The sequence below is a fragment of the Sabethes cyaneus genome, chromosome 3, assembly GCF_943734655.1.
Source record: "Sabethes cyaneus chromosome 3, idSabCyanKW18_F2, whole genome shotgun sequence".
Classification (NCBI taxonomy): domain Eukaryota; kingdom Metazoa; phylum Arthropoda; class Insecta; order Diptera; family Culicidae; genus Sabethes; species Sabethes cyaneus.
Genome location: NC_071355.1, coordinates 98,713,736 through 98,729,100, shown reverse-complemented (window position 1 = coordinate 98,729,100; position 15,365 = coordinate 98,713,736). Strand labels below are relative to the sequence as shown.

General features: G+C 39.9%; 1 protein-coding gene across 1 annotated transcript; it reads right to left on the bottom strand.

Moving 5' to 3' along the window:
• Window positions 1-426: 426 nt before the first annotated feature.
• LOC128739921 (uncharacterized) lies at window positions 427-2,787 on the bottom strand. The gene has a single exon (XM_053835423.1). It carries the CDS (start codon window positions 2,785-2,787, stop codon window positions 427-429), a length of 2,361 nt encoding a protein of 786 aa, XP_053691398.1.
• Window positions 2,788-15,365: the final 12,578 nt, after the last annotated feature.

The following is a 15,365-nucleotide window of genomic DNA, read 5'->3' as shown; positions in this document are numbered from 1 at the left end:
ATGTCAGCAGGGTTATCTTTCGAACGCTAATTAATAATTCCTTCCTTCCTTCCTCTGCTATTACACCACAAATATCTGGCTATCCGACCACAGACGAATAGCGGAAAAGTGGATTTGCAGAGCGGGTAGTACCTTTCGAATCAAACGGGATAGCAAGAAACAGTGCAGAGGCTGTTTCGTAGGTTACGGTTTGCAGCTCCAATATTCGGAGTCTCTCCTTTGGATTAGAACGCCAAATTATACGTTGGATAGAGGTTTGATCTGGGTACAGTAAACAAAGGAAACAAAGGAAAAGCGTCGAAAGTGTAACAAAATGCTTATTAAATCGTTTTACATAGTGGGTTAGATTTGTAAAGGATCATTCAAGGGTTTAGCATGATATGACTTAGCCGAGCATCGAAGACTTCTCTAAGTATCGCGCTCGAACTAGTCGGACATAGGACGGCAAGATGAGGGTGGTAACCTTAACTTGTCGGGGGGATCAACTTTTTCTAGGCCTTCTCGGTAGTGACCAATAGACTCAGATTTTTCGATTAACCTTGAGTACTGGAGACACAACTTAGGATTTCGAGGCAGGCATCGTGTACGGAACAAGAAACGACGAAATTCTGACGACAGGTTGTCGTGAAATTGGTTTACATTATCGTGGAAGGGGGGATCAACTATATCACGATCTGTAATATCTATTCGGTGAGTTGACAAAAAGTGTTCTTTACATTCTTGCGCTTTAGGATCAGGGGGAAGTAAGTCTTGGCATTCTTTTATACTCCGTAATCGGTTGGTGGTATCATTCAATGATTCAATTGTAATTGCGGTTGCTAGTCTTTCATTTATAATAGGTTCATATTCATCACGAATTTCACCGGAAACAACCCAACCAAACTCGGTTTCTCGCAGCTCAGGTAAATCTTCATCAATTCTAAAATGACCATGCTTCATAACTGAGAAGAAATGATCAAGACCAATTAATAAGTCGATTTCTGAGGGAGTGTGAAACGAGGGATCAGCCAAATGCAAGCCAATCGGAATATTCCAATTTGAAATGTCGACACGTTTATGAGGAATCGGATTCGTAATTTTGGGGATAACTAGACATTTCAAAGTGGTCGCATAATCGCTGCATTGGGATGTCAATTGAACTGATACAAGACAACTTGCATTTGATCGGCCATTGCCAACTCCAACAATGTCAAAGTTAGCTGCTTCTCCCTTTAGTCCCAGTTTCTGATACATCGCACTGGAAAGAAGATTTGTCTGAGCACCGCAATCCAGAAGAGCTCGACAAGCAATCGGTTGCCCATGCTGATCCATCAAATTTACAACAGCAGTGAGCAACAACACATTCGGCAGTGTTGTTTTACCAAGGTTTACAGAACAGGATGAGGAAACGGGTTGAGTTTGGACAAACTCGTCAACATTTACATTTTTAACAGGCTGGGAAATAACATTCATTGAACCTTTTACTGGTTCCGATTGCGATATAGGATTGTTCTTAGATTGCTTCGAGCTAACATTCGGTTGTTTCGATTCATCGTGCAGTAAGGTATGGTGTCGTTTTCTACATTTAGCACAACTACCCTTCGACGAACAGTCAGCTGAACGATGCCCGCGGCGAAGGCAATTGTAACAAACACGACTTTCTTTGACTTTCAACAAGCGTTCAGAAAGTGACATGTTACGGAAATCGGGACATTGATAATTTAGATGGTCTTTGCTACAAAAATGACAGGAGCCATTCGTCGATAGGGCAGAAGTGGTATGAACCTTTAAACTGGCAGTTTTTGGAGTATTTGGAAGAGACTTTACATTACTAGCGGGAGGATTGTCTGTTTCGCAACGCTCGAGAACGCGACATTGATCTTTAAGAAAATTTAGCGTCCTTTCAAGATCAGGCAACTCACCGTGCTTAAGCGTTCTCTCCCATTGCTTGCGGGTTACGGGATCAAGGCAAGAGGTTAGCAGCTTGTTGATGAACAACCCTGCATTGCCATCAACTGGTTGATCAAGAAATTTCAACCCTTCGATGTGCCGGGAACATGTTTCAATCAATGCACGCAACTCAGTGTGAGATTCTTTCACCATCTTTTTCATAGTTAACAATCCAGAGAGATGGGTGTCAACTATCACACGCTTATTTTCGAATCGCTCGACCAGTATTTCCCATGCGTGATTATAATTGTTTTCTACGAGTGTCCTGGAATCAATTATTCCGGCAGCTGCACCAATCAACGCTTTATCTAAATGATGCAACTTAATTGCATCCGAATCGGTACAACGCCCAATGATGTCCGAAAACAACGCCTTAAATCGAGGCCAATTCTCATATTCACCATTGAAGGTTGGAATGGGTGCCTTTAAAGGTTGTTGCTGAACAATCACTTGGGCAGGCTGAGCAAAACTTGTGGAAGGAATTGGTGCAACTGCGCTGGAAGAAGGCATACAAGGCTTCGACACTTTGTCAATCAGGCACTCAACACGCATCAAGGCATCAGTATGGATTAAATCAAATTCTACAACTTTTTCATCCTGGTCGTCGAGCTTCGAAGAGGGAATCACACTGAGAATCTCTTTATGCAATGCATTGAATTCATTATATAAAATATCCAGTTTTCTAGAAAAGACTCTCAACATAGGAAGACTCACCTGAGACAAATCGTTTTCTGATTTCTCGAGTTGTTTCAGGATTGCCGTAACCTTGGCTCTTACCTGGCCACGCTGGTGGATAAGCGGTTTCACTTCATCCATGGTAGCAGGACTTTTCTTACCGGGGGTGTGGGTCAACGGCATCGAAGAAATCACTTTGATTCGCTGGTAACAGTTCACAGTTCACGGATGTTCACGGAGGAATAAGATTCACTTTGCATTCAGATTAGAATTTACACGGAAACGTTTCACTTTGTTCGAGGAAAAATAGTTCACTTTGCTTGGTATCGTATAGATTTCACACTATTCCGAACTGTTCGGCAATGAAAAAACTTTTTGGAGGATAACTTATTCACTGGCAATTCACAAGCAATTTCCAAGGTATTTATGTCCAGGTTCTCATCACTAGTTTACTTGTAATCCGGCTCGAAGGACCAAATTATGTTGGCACCAATGCCAACATGTGAAGGCGGATGGGTTAGCGGTGCCTTCTTACCGCCGTTGGAACAATAGTCACGGTAACAACAGCTGGATGGATTTGTGCCACACCACTGCGAAGGGTAGAGTCCAGAGGCGACGCCGGAGAGGGTGGAAGGGTCACGCAAAACACTGAATCCTAGCCGGAACGGTTTACCGACTAGGGACGACGCCAAACTGGAATTCTTTCGGATGTCGGGAAAAGATCACTTTTACTTAACACTACTTTTATTTAACTATACTTTTGCACAATGTGGCACTTTCACTTAGTTCTTATCACTTGTTGTTACTATCACGGTGGTTAAATCGATGTTGTCTCTAAGACGGTTGAAATACTTCTCTTTTTGCATTCTGTAAAACGCCCGTATTTATACTACACGGCGCAACATTCTGGTCATCTCGGGCAGCTTCGGGAAGGTTCGACGAAATACATTGCTGACATAGGAAAGAAGTGCCTAGAATGTTCGATGTACGTTGCTAGCAGATGCAGGCAGCTTGGCGATGCTTCTCGAATCTTCGAAAGCACGTGTTTCATACGGTTGGCGGATTTTAGCGTATTTTTCGCTGTTGCGAACAGTGGTAGAAGACTGTTAAAAATCCAAAAAGCTTTTGAATTAAACGCTGGTGCAAAACATTTCCCAAATTTTTTCTAGATTGTCTTGAAAATTTATTTATATTTTTTGTAAAATAAACTCTATAATGGTTGTTGGTATTTTTAAAGTGAGTAAATGTTCCGGAAAATCGAATTTTTCAGTCATGTAAGTCATAACTAAAACGCTATCGTAAAGATCATTGACAAACAAAAAAATGTTGGTGAAAGTTTTCGATGAGGTGAATATAGTTTTTCTGATTTTTCTTTGGAGTTTTCCACTGTTTTTTTTTTATAAAAAAAATAGTATAAAACTCTTCCAAACATTTTTTTTCTGAAGTTTTTGGAGCGTCTTAGTAGAATACGAAACCTAAAATTAAATAAAAAGAAAACTTATCCAATTTAATTCTACTATGTATATTTTATTCACGGCAGATACGTATTTCGCCTGCGACTTGCAGGTTTCCTCAGTGTCTGTTTTCGAACAGTTTCGAGCGAGTTTCATTTAATTTTAGATTATTTTTTCTGATTTTTTTTCGAAAATTTGCTTACATTTCTTTAAAAAATGTTTGTTTTACGATACTTGGTTCAAGAGTTGAATGTTTGACATTAGTGCTAAGCGTGAAAATCGGGTAATTTCCGTTAGAGTTTGGTGGGAAAGTAGGAAACCTTGAAGTTTTTAATTAACTATGGTGCCAACAGTGCGATTATAGGCTTGCAAAAAGTTTTCAACAGAGTGTCAGCCGTTTTCGACTATCATTTGTCCCGTAACGTGCAACGCACAAAAATTATTTTAATATTAAGACGACTCTTTTATCATTAGGGCAACTATGTCTGTTGATATATATATATATATTTATATTTATATATATATATATATATATATATATATATATATATATATATATATATATATATATATATATATATACTAGCTGACCCGATAAACTTCGTATGGTCACAAATTAACCTGTGTTGTACATAAATCATGAATCTCGGATGATCTTTGTCACAATCTCGAGTTTTGCAAGCCCCCCAGTGGGCGGCGCTTCTGACGGCGGGTCACCGGCAACACTCGCGACCGTCTCGTCCTGAATGATCTAGTGTTACTATAGATAGTTTTTGTGGTCTTGTATTGACTAATGTTTTATGGAAGAGTCTCGAATTTCTTGAGTTCGATTAGTTTTTGAGTTTCGCAAAAATTTCTGTTTTATTTGTATGAGAGTCCATATCCCCCTACCACAGGGGTGAGAGGTCTCTAACTATCGTAAAATAAATTAAAGACTCCAAAATCTCCCACATGCCAAATTTGGTTCCATTTGCTTGATTAGTTCTCAAGTTATAAGGAAATTTGAATTTCATTTGTATGGGAGCTCCCCTCTTAAAAGAAGAAGGGGTCGTAATTCACCATAGAAAAAATTTCTGCCATCTAAAACTCCCACATGCCAAATTTGGTTCCATTTGATTGATTAGTTCTCGAGATTAGAGGAAATTTGCATTTCATTTGTATGGAAGCCCACCCTCTTAAAGGGGAGATGGGCCATAACTCGCTTTCTTAAGAAGAGAGGGGTCTCAATTCACCATAGAAAAAAATCTTGCGTCCAAAACCACTTACATGTCAAATTTGGTTCCATTTGCTTGATTAGTTCTCGAGTTATGAGGAAATTTGTTTTTCATTTGTATAGGAGCCCCCCCCCCCCCTCTTAAAGTGGGGAAATCCATAGAAAATATACCATAGAAAATATTCTTGCCTACAAACACTCTAGAACTAATCAAGCAAATGGAACCAAATTTATCATGTGGGTGATAAATTTGGTTCCATTTGCTTGATTAGTTCTAGAGTTATGAGGAAATTTGTATTTCGTTTGTATGAGAGCCCCCCCTCTTAAAAAGGTAAGGGGTCCTAATTCATCATAGAAAAAATGGTTGCCTCCAAAAACACGCACATGCCAAATATGGTTCCATTTGCTTGATTAGTTCTCGAATTATGAGGAAATTTGTATTTCATTTGTGTAGAAGCACCCCCTCTTAAAGTTGGGAGGGGTCCTAATTCACCTTAGAAAATATTTTTGCCTCCAGAAACCTCCACATGCCAAATTTGGTTCTATTTGCTTGATTAGTTCTCGAATTATGAGGAAATTTGAATTTCATTTGTATAGGAGCCCCCCCTCCTAAAGTGGGTAGGGGTCCCAATTCATCATAGAAAAAATTTTTGTCTCCAAAATCTCCCACATGCCAAATTTGGTTCCATTTGCTTGATTAGTTCTCAAGTTATAAGGAAATTTGAATTTCATTTGTATGGGAGCTCCCCTCTTAAAAGAGGAAGGGATCGTAATTCACCATAGAAAAAATTTCTGCCATCTAAAACTCCCACATGCCAAATTTGGTTCCATTTGATTGATTAGTTCTCGAGATAAGAGGAAATTTGCATTTCATTTGTATGGAAGCCCACCCTCTTAAAGGGGAGATGGGCCATAACTCGCTTTCTTAAGAAGAGAGGGGTCTCAATTCACCATAGAAAAAAATCTTGCGTCCAAAACCACTTACATGTCAAATTTGGTTCCATTTGCTTGATTAGTTCTCGAGTTATGAGGAAATTTGTTTTTCATTTGTATAGGAGCCCCCCCCCCCCCTCTTAAAGTGGGGAAATCCATAGAAAATATACCATAGAAAATATTCTTGCCTACAAACACTCTAGAACTAATCAAGCAAATGGAACCAAATTTATCATGTGGGTGATAAATTTGCTTCCATTTGCTTGATTTGTTCTTCAGTTATGAGGAAATTTGTATTTCATGTGTATGTGTATGTGTATGTGTATGTGTATTCTTAATAAACAATAACAGTATAGGATCCCCCCCTCCTAAAACGGGGAGGGGTCCCAATTCATCATAGAAAAAATTTTTGTCTCCAAAAACACCCACATGCCAAATTTGGTTCCATTTGCTTAATTACTTCTCGAGTTATGAGGAAAATTGTGTTTCTTTGGTACAGGAGTCCCCCCTCTTAAAGTGGGGAGGGGTCCTAATTTACTATAGAAAATATTCTTGCCCTCGAAAACCTTCACCTGCCAAATTTGGTTCCATTTGCTTGATTAGTTCTCGAGTTATGATTAATTGTCGAGTTATGCAGAAATTTGTGTTTCATTTGTACGGGAGCCCCCCCTCTTAGTGGGGGGAGGGGTTTCTAACCATCACTAAAACCTTTCCTGGCCCCAAAAAACCTCTACATGCATACTTTCATGCCGATTGGTTCAGTAGTTTTCGATTCTATAAGGAACATACGGACAGACAGACAGACAGACAGACAGACAGACAGAAATCCTTCTTTATAGGTATAGATATATATATATATATATATATATATATATATATATATATATATATATATATATATATATATATATATATATATATATATATATATATATATATATATATATATATATATATATATATATATATATATATATATATATATATATATATATATATATATATGTAAATGAATAAAAGAATAAATGAATTAAAAAAAATTATTGTTTTCATTCACAAGTCCATCAACTATGTCAACTATGTATGTAAAATTTCATAAAATTGTGGTACTCTTCGGCCCATTTTGTGTGATAATTTTGCAAAATACCCAGAACAAATATGATAGATATTTGACTTACGTTCGATCATGCCTTCCAGAGCAGCTTAAGTTTTATTTCTTCAAAAATATTCCTGCCACAACACATTATCTAGCCTTGCAGATGCACATTTATCCAGTATTCCAAATTTGGTTAGCTTACAATCTATCAACTCCTATAACTCTCTGAACGGAAATAGCGCCACGTAGGTACAACCTGTTTCTACGATCCAGCAAAGTATCGGTTACTTAGAACAAATATAAACATTATAATCATGATGCAGATGTTATCTGAACCTTTTTTCTAGCAATTCACATAAAACGGTGTAACCAATTTATCGTCGAGGAAAAAAGATCCGATTCATTATCTCCATCACCAGCATCAACATTATCATCATCGATGCTAGCCGCTGGCAGCATTACCAGTAAACAAAAAACCATGCGTCCACTTGCCGCTTCTCCATGAAAACAAGTTGCTTCGTCAGTCGTCCAGAATTTAGTACTCCAGTTTGCTCCAGAAAGGACAGCCGAGCAACAAATTGCTTTAGGAAATAAAACAGATTTACTCCCGACGGTCGGTTTACACCCTTGAGCAGTTCGGTAATCGTGCGAGGAATCCATCTTGTTGAATCTTTCGGCAATAATTAGCAGGAATTGAAGCGCGTTACGAACGAGGGGCGAAATCTAATCTACGAGAAATGGCTGGCAGCAAAATTAAGAGGCATGTTTATTTTCTTAGATACAGTAAGGGTTACACTGCTAAACAAAGATAGCAGAGTCAGTACATGAATTCACTGTAGCAGGTTTATGATTTACGTAACACTCGTTCCTTCAATCATTTATTTGCAATGAAACCGAAAAGAACTAGATATAAAAGCTGTAATTGTTTTCTGAAAGTAATGAAAGATTTTTTAAATATATATTTGCTGACAAAGAAAAGTGATAAGGGTTCTTTACATTTCGGAACAAATCATTGTAAAACAAAACGCGCCAACTGAATGCAACATATATCGGCTGGTTAATGGTTTGAAGCAATCAAATAATTTCTAATTTAGTGGAATATCCAAATTATGAGTTGAATTAAATTAGTTTATAAAATACTACAAATATTTTTAAACACAAATAACATTACTATAACTTAAATAATTCATTTTGTGGTATGGCAGCCATTTGCAGCAAGTGTAATTACAAAACTATTTTCAAGTAGAAATATATTGCTAGCGACAGGTATAGTACAACGGCCTGGTTTACGACCCTCAATAATTAGAATTATTAGTGTATACTGCTACTTAGGATTGCGTTTTATATCTAGTTATAAAAATAGCTACACATAAAATATTCAGAAACTTGATTGCTTTTTTCCATCCTCTTTATTACTCGCAGGAAACTAACAGCAGTGGTAAGTCCAATGCAATCGCTTATTGACTTTAAAGGTTAAATCCTGCTGAATTTCACCTTAAGCATCCAAAATCAACCCAATTGTAGACTAACGAAACACGAATTCATCTAACCGCAATCATTTAGCCGAACATTCATCGTTTCACCGCCCGAAAATGTTGGGGTTGAAATCGCAAAATTCACAGAAGAGGTAGAAATAACTTTACGTAAAACCTTTACGGCAGAGTAGCACGTGCCCGTTGTGATTAGAGCCCGAGGAGGTGACCGTTTGCATTGTTTTCCGTTGAAAGGGATACGCATTTGTATGTCGAGCTTGGAAAACGGATCCTATTTAGCTGTTTTCCGTTTTCAAGCTTGACTGCCGGTAGCAGCATTATTACTAATTCATTATTAAAACTTGAAGCCGCTGTGGGGCTTTGCTCGGTTGAGTAACCAATTAATTTAAAATTCCATAAACTAAACACATCCTATACATTTGAAACATATAAAACGTTTAAACAAGACCGTACTTCTATCGGTTTCTTATTAAATTATAAGTTGACAGTTCACACTACTAGCTCCTTTCCGCTCAACTAATTGTCGATAGTCAATATTATGCCCACTTATACCTTTAGTGCGGTGGTACCTGTTGCAGCAAATTTGTTCAAAAGCTTTACTTCTAGCAATATTCGGTATGCACTGTAGCCGAAAATATTCAGCTCGATACCAGAGCATCAACTCGCCATCCATCACAGCAACATTAACCGCACTAGTCTGAGGAGAATTTTGCACCAAGACCGCGGATTATTTCCTAATAAACTCCAAATTGCGGAATTCATCGAGCATTCGCTTCATTATCGTTTCTCAGCACAAGCCTCAAACCGGCTCGCAATCGATGAAAGTTTTGCTCAAGGCATTATTTCTGATGCCTTTTAATGATACACATTACCATCTTCTAGGTTGCTATGTCTTAATGAGGAACTACCGCATCCGGAGCTCAAAAGCCCCACACGTTAGCATCGAGAAGCCACTGCATTCCCTAGGATAGGTTGGTGCAAATCGTAAAATTTTGCTTTCATTGAATCATATTTCCGGTTTCATCAACAAAAGATGATTACCTTCAAACTTGGTCTTTAATTTGAAACAGAGTTTATACCTGTAAGCAGGCTTGGCATACACTTTTCGCGTTGATTTTGCTCTTTTGATTACTGCTCCTCAGCCAAGCAGAATTTGAAAAAGTGGTGTATGGGGTATTTGTAGAGCTAGTATTTATCTATAATATTGCTGAAGAAAGTGAAGTTTTATCTTTAGTATTTACGGCGCTGTAGAGCAGCAATGCCGTTGGTAGCAAAAAGAGCGCTCTTTTTGCTACCAAGAGGGTAGCAGCCTTATAGCGCCATAAATACAAAAGGCACAGTAATGCTTACTTCAGCAATATTGTAGATAATAACAAATTCTACAAATGCCCCATACATCACTTTTCCAAATTTTGCTTGGCTAAGATGCAGTAATTAAAAGAGCAAAATCTGATACTGTTACGGTAAAGTAGAGGATAAGATAGTCGCATAGTCCACTAACGTGTTTGACGCGACTTTACTAACACTTCGTCTCATGGGCACAAGGCTTCAGGACGCCAAGGGGCTGGGGGGATAGATGTGCCGAGATGATGAGTGTGTTCATTGGAATGAGAGTTTAATACAACAAAAAAAACGAAAAGAGGCAAAGTCCCAACGATTGCGCGTACTCAAAACGATCGGCTTCGAAAGAAGCCAAATGATCGTAGTCACGCTTGTGGCCACAGCAAAAGCTCTCATTCCAGGGTACACACTCTAGGCTAAGGCGGCGAGGCGACGAAGGCGGTGAATGCAGCAGACCACTCACCCTAATGAGTAGATCCAGAAGCTCCACCGAATTCGCACCCGAGCCTGTACTAAAAAAGCACCCCCGAAGAGAGTTGGATCTCGAATCAGCACCCGAGCTCGCACTCGAATCCGCACTAAAAATCACCCTCAAAAAGAGTAAGATCCCGTTCAATAGGGAGAGTTCGTTGTCAACCATCAACCATAGTACACGTATACGGTGTGGACGCCAAAAAGTCGTCGAGGATTATAACTATAAAAATGTGGTTTTCAACTTTACACGCAAACCTCGAGAATTCGGTTACGCAATGTGTTGGGGCGAATTAGTGTTTTTTGACAGGAAGAACTACGTCTCCTGTTCAATAGTGAATGGCAATGTCTGCATAGTTTATACGATAGAGCATTAAGAAGCCATTGAACACGTGTTCCGGAAGTCGCTGCCACGGCAGCCGTGAATCCTGCTTAGCCAGTGTTACCTTGGAAAACCGAAACTTTCAAGGGCTAATGGGACGTGGAAGAGACGCTTAAAACCCGCTTTAAGTCTGTGTTGCTGTTTAGTGGTCCAGGGGTCCGTAGTCGTGACGAAGGCTAGTGACGTTCATCGACCACGTGGTTCCCAGTGAAGTTGGACGGAGGGAGTCGATAGACCTGTTCGAATAACAAACGAACAATAGATAGTTCTGGAGTGAAACAGTGGCCAACGTGTGACGGCCTTTCGAGTTCCGGGTTAAGGGGTGCATGCGGTTGGAGAACTTCGAGTGATGGTGCAGTGCTGAGACGGTGTGAGCAGAGAGCGATTGCGGTGATACAGCGGCAGCAGCGGAAGGCGAGTTCAACGGTGGCCCCAACGGAAAAGATGCACGTGCAAGCATTGTATCATGAAAATGCTTAACAATATATGTATTAAACGTATTTAGTTTGTTTCCTTAAGGCTAGTTGAGAAAGTTTAATTTCAGGTGAAGAAAATGAGAGCTACCGGTAAGTCAGTAAAGAGTGAATTCATTGTATAGTGACTAATATTGTGGGCGAAAAATATATAAAGATATGGTCAGAATGCGACCGGTAACAAATCGAAGCGAAAAGTGTATGCCAAGCCTGCCTGTAAGTATTACACAATTACATACAATTTAAACGAAAAGTGAATTTTTAGAAAATTCGTTGAGACATGACCCGATTTTATTTTTTTTTAAATTGGTTGAAACAAAATAATAACTATGGTTCCGAGGTTACCGAATATAACGAAGAACATCGCTTGTGTTTCTAGCATTTGTATTACGAACCGAACCTGTCAAAACGGCGGTAGCAGCCAGGTGAAAGGAGCACTTGTCGATGTTGTTGAATGGAGAGGTAAACACGGAGATCAGCAGAAATAAGATAAGAATCGTGAGCGATGCCCAAACTGTGGAGCCACCAACACGGGAGGAGTTTAAAAAGGCAACCAGTGAGCTAAAAACGGCTACTGGGAAGGACGATATCCCGAGTAAACATCTAAAAGCGGGAAGCGCGCGGCTGTACAAAGCAACCCACCAGATTTTAAAAAAAGCACAACGACTCGAGTGTAAAAACTATCTAGGAATTGCATTGATCATTTCTGTTTATAAGGTGCTTGCCCGTATCCAGATCTGTAGACTAAGACCGATAGCAGTTCTTCGTCGGCGAGTACCAAGCTAGTTTTCGTGAAGGTCGCTCCACGATGGATCAGATGTTTACCCTGTGTCGTTTACTAGACAAGTTCCGGGAGTACAACTTGCAGACTCATCATCTGTTTGTGGACTTTTAGGCGGCGTGCGATTCAGTCAAACGAAACAAGCTGTGACAGATAATGCTATAACATGGTTTTCCGACGAAACTATTGGAAGGCGCAATACGAAGAGCAAACGTGGAAAGCAGACTTGTTATAGACACCGTTCGGTGCGACACGGCTGCTACCCGTCCAGATAGGCACCGCAACGGGTACTTTTGATAATAGAACGCACTGGCGTTGCTACATATTGGCATGCTCCCCGAAAACGCAAAAACCCGATCGAAGTGGTTTGTCTTCGGCTAAGCACCGGTGAGCACCATACCAACGACGGCTTGCATGATTTCGTTCTTTGCTTTCCTTCTTATTCGTTCATATTCGGTGTACGTGACTGAGTTGTCAGGACGGTTGGGCTCCGTTCTCTAGCCTTGCTCTAACAGATGCCGGCTGGTGTAAGCTGGCACGGTTTCGCTCGCAAACCTGAAGAACCGATATAACTGCTTGGTGCGATACGGTAAAAACTTATGAACGGTAGCGGGTGCCTTCCACAATACCGTGTTTGTGCCATATCAGCCCGGGCCGCACCGAACAGGAATATCATCACAAAATTTTACATGCTTCCTGGTTTCTTGGCAGATGACGACGGAATCAACCGTAGAACAGTGGCCTTTAGGCCTTCTAAGCGTAAGCCGTGAGATTGGGACTTACCATTGACAAAGCCAGACGAAGTACATGGTTGCTGGCAGGGAACGTGGGAGTCCAAATAGTTTTCGTGCCGAGGTGGAGCTGCCTGGCAAACGATATAAAGTAGTGGACGAATTCATATACCTTGGTATGCTCGTGACATGTGACAACGATGTAAACCGCGAAGTGGAACGACGAATTACGGCCGCGAATCCAGCTTATTACGGATTACTTAACCAGCTGAAGCCCCGTACTTTTCAAATTTGCATAAAACTGGCCCTCTATAGAGCACTAATCCTCCCAGTGACCCTGTAGAGACATGAATCATTGACGGTAAAGGAAGCTGATCGTCGAGTACTTGGGTTTTTGATCGTAAAATTCTGCGATCAATACTTGGTGGCAAAATGAAAAATGGAGTGTGGCGCAGACGCATAACCCCGAGCTGTATCAGGTACACAAATATGCTGGTATTGGGAAGATAGTACCATGTGGCAGGCTGCGACGGGCTGGGCACGTGACCAGAATGCCCGACGAGAGAGTAGCCAAAACTATTTTCAGTAGAGGACCAGGAAGAGGTGTGAGACTTCGGGACAGACCCTGCACGCCATAGATATGCGCTGCCGCGGACGACACACGGTCAGCTGGTGTTCTAAAATCGTAAGCTCCTAGAATATTCAACAAGCTAAAACTTTTCTCAAGCGCATAGTTTTGTCCAACACACAATTATATCCCAACGACGAAAATTTAGTGGTACCTATACAAAATTGGATACTTTTAACTGTTACCAGCATCCAAGCATCATATTAAAACCATATCAAACATTAGACCACCACCTAGAACACTAAAACACGAACATTAAATTGCACGTACCAAACATCAATCTCTGCCATATTACCTACCAAACGTTACATTGAAGTTGTTACCATGTTTATGTTAGGTAAAGCTTACGCACATATGAGAAATTGGTTCTGAAAAGAATTTCGTGCTATCTTGTCACGAAGTATATTACTGGGTAACTGGACAGCCAAAGTTACCCCAGAATACGAATGTCTGTCAGATTTTATTTGCCGTTTGGCCGAACGACCGTCGTCACATGGCTTCAGTTCAGTGTTACGCTCCTGTGGCCCCCTCCTAATGTCAATTTCATTACAGCTTCCGAGCATGCCCCCACTGATGAGTATATTTCTCCGGAGTATCATAATTAAATTTTCTATTTTGTTTGCCCCTGTCTCTGCCTCTCACTAAAGACCACTTCCGGCTGCTTTGGAAATATTTCGAACCGAGTGGAGTTTTTCTACTGTCGGTCCTACGTAAAAAGTTGTCAGCCAAACTGTCATCAACATTCCCCCAACGTCTTGCTCCCGTTACTCATCGATCCAGAGTCTGTGCATCATGTGTCGTGTCTCCCTCGTCGGTGGAAAAGCGCACACTACAAGAGTGCGTTGGTTGTCGTACCAGCCGGTCCACCTCGTTGTTGTTGTTGTTGGTATCCGTAATTAGATTTGTATCCTGTACGTGTTTTGCCTAATTCGGGGAGTCAGCTTTGGCAGCACTAGCCTCACGCTAGCAGGCGATAAAATTCCTTTTCTAAGCATCCTCGTGGCTTGGACGTGTGACAATGTGGAGAGCTTTGATTATAGATAAGCCGTACAAATTGTGGGTTAATATGGTGTATCTGATTGTTTTTCTGGTCAAAATATTGTTTTCAAGTTAAATGTTTACTTTTAGTTTTTAATTAACTCAAACTGCGATGAATGATGCTATATAATATTACCTGATGCTTTAAATTTAAGCGAACTGAAACCATCATAGGATTGACATTAAGCTTACATCTATTGAAAACAGTTAAATACTTTTAAAAAACTCATTTCTAATACTTGTATTAATTTTGCCTTTTTGGAAGAAGGATTTAATTATAATTTAGACAACTGATACTTTGATGAAATTAAATTGGATATACGGAATAGTGTACTTTATAGTATCCTTATTTAAAAATTACGTAAACATTCTAAAACATAATACTTAAAACTTGCATTATAAAAATATATATCGATCATAAAAATTTATAAACAATTTATGTCATTTTCAAAATGTTTGCCAAAAACAATAAATAAAATCAATGTTTTTATTTAAGAAAATCCATATCACATATGTATACTGATTGATTTCAATTCCACAGGTTATGCTTGCAACTTGTCAAGTGAAGAAATTTATGAGTCTCTTTACATAGCCCCGTACTTGTACGGTAAAAGGACTCAACCCACCCGGGGTTTCATTAATATCCGGCAACGTCCAGGTAACCTAAATCCACACGATGCTCGAACTATGCAGGACATTCGCTAAAAAATCCACACTTGCATGAGCC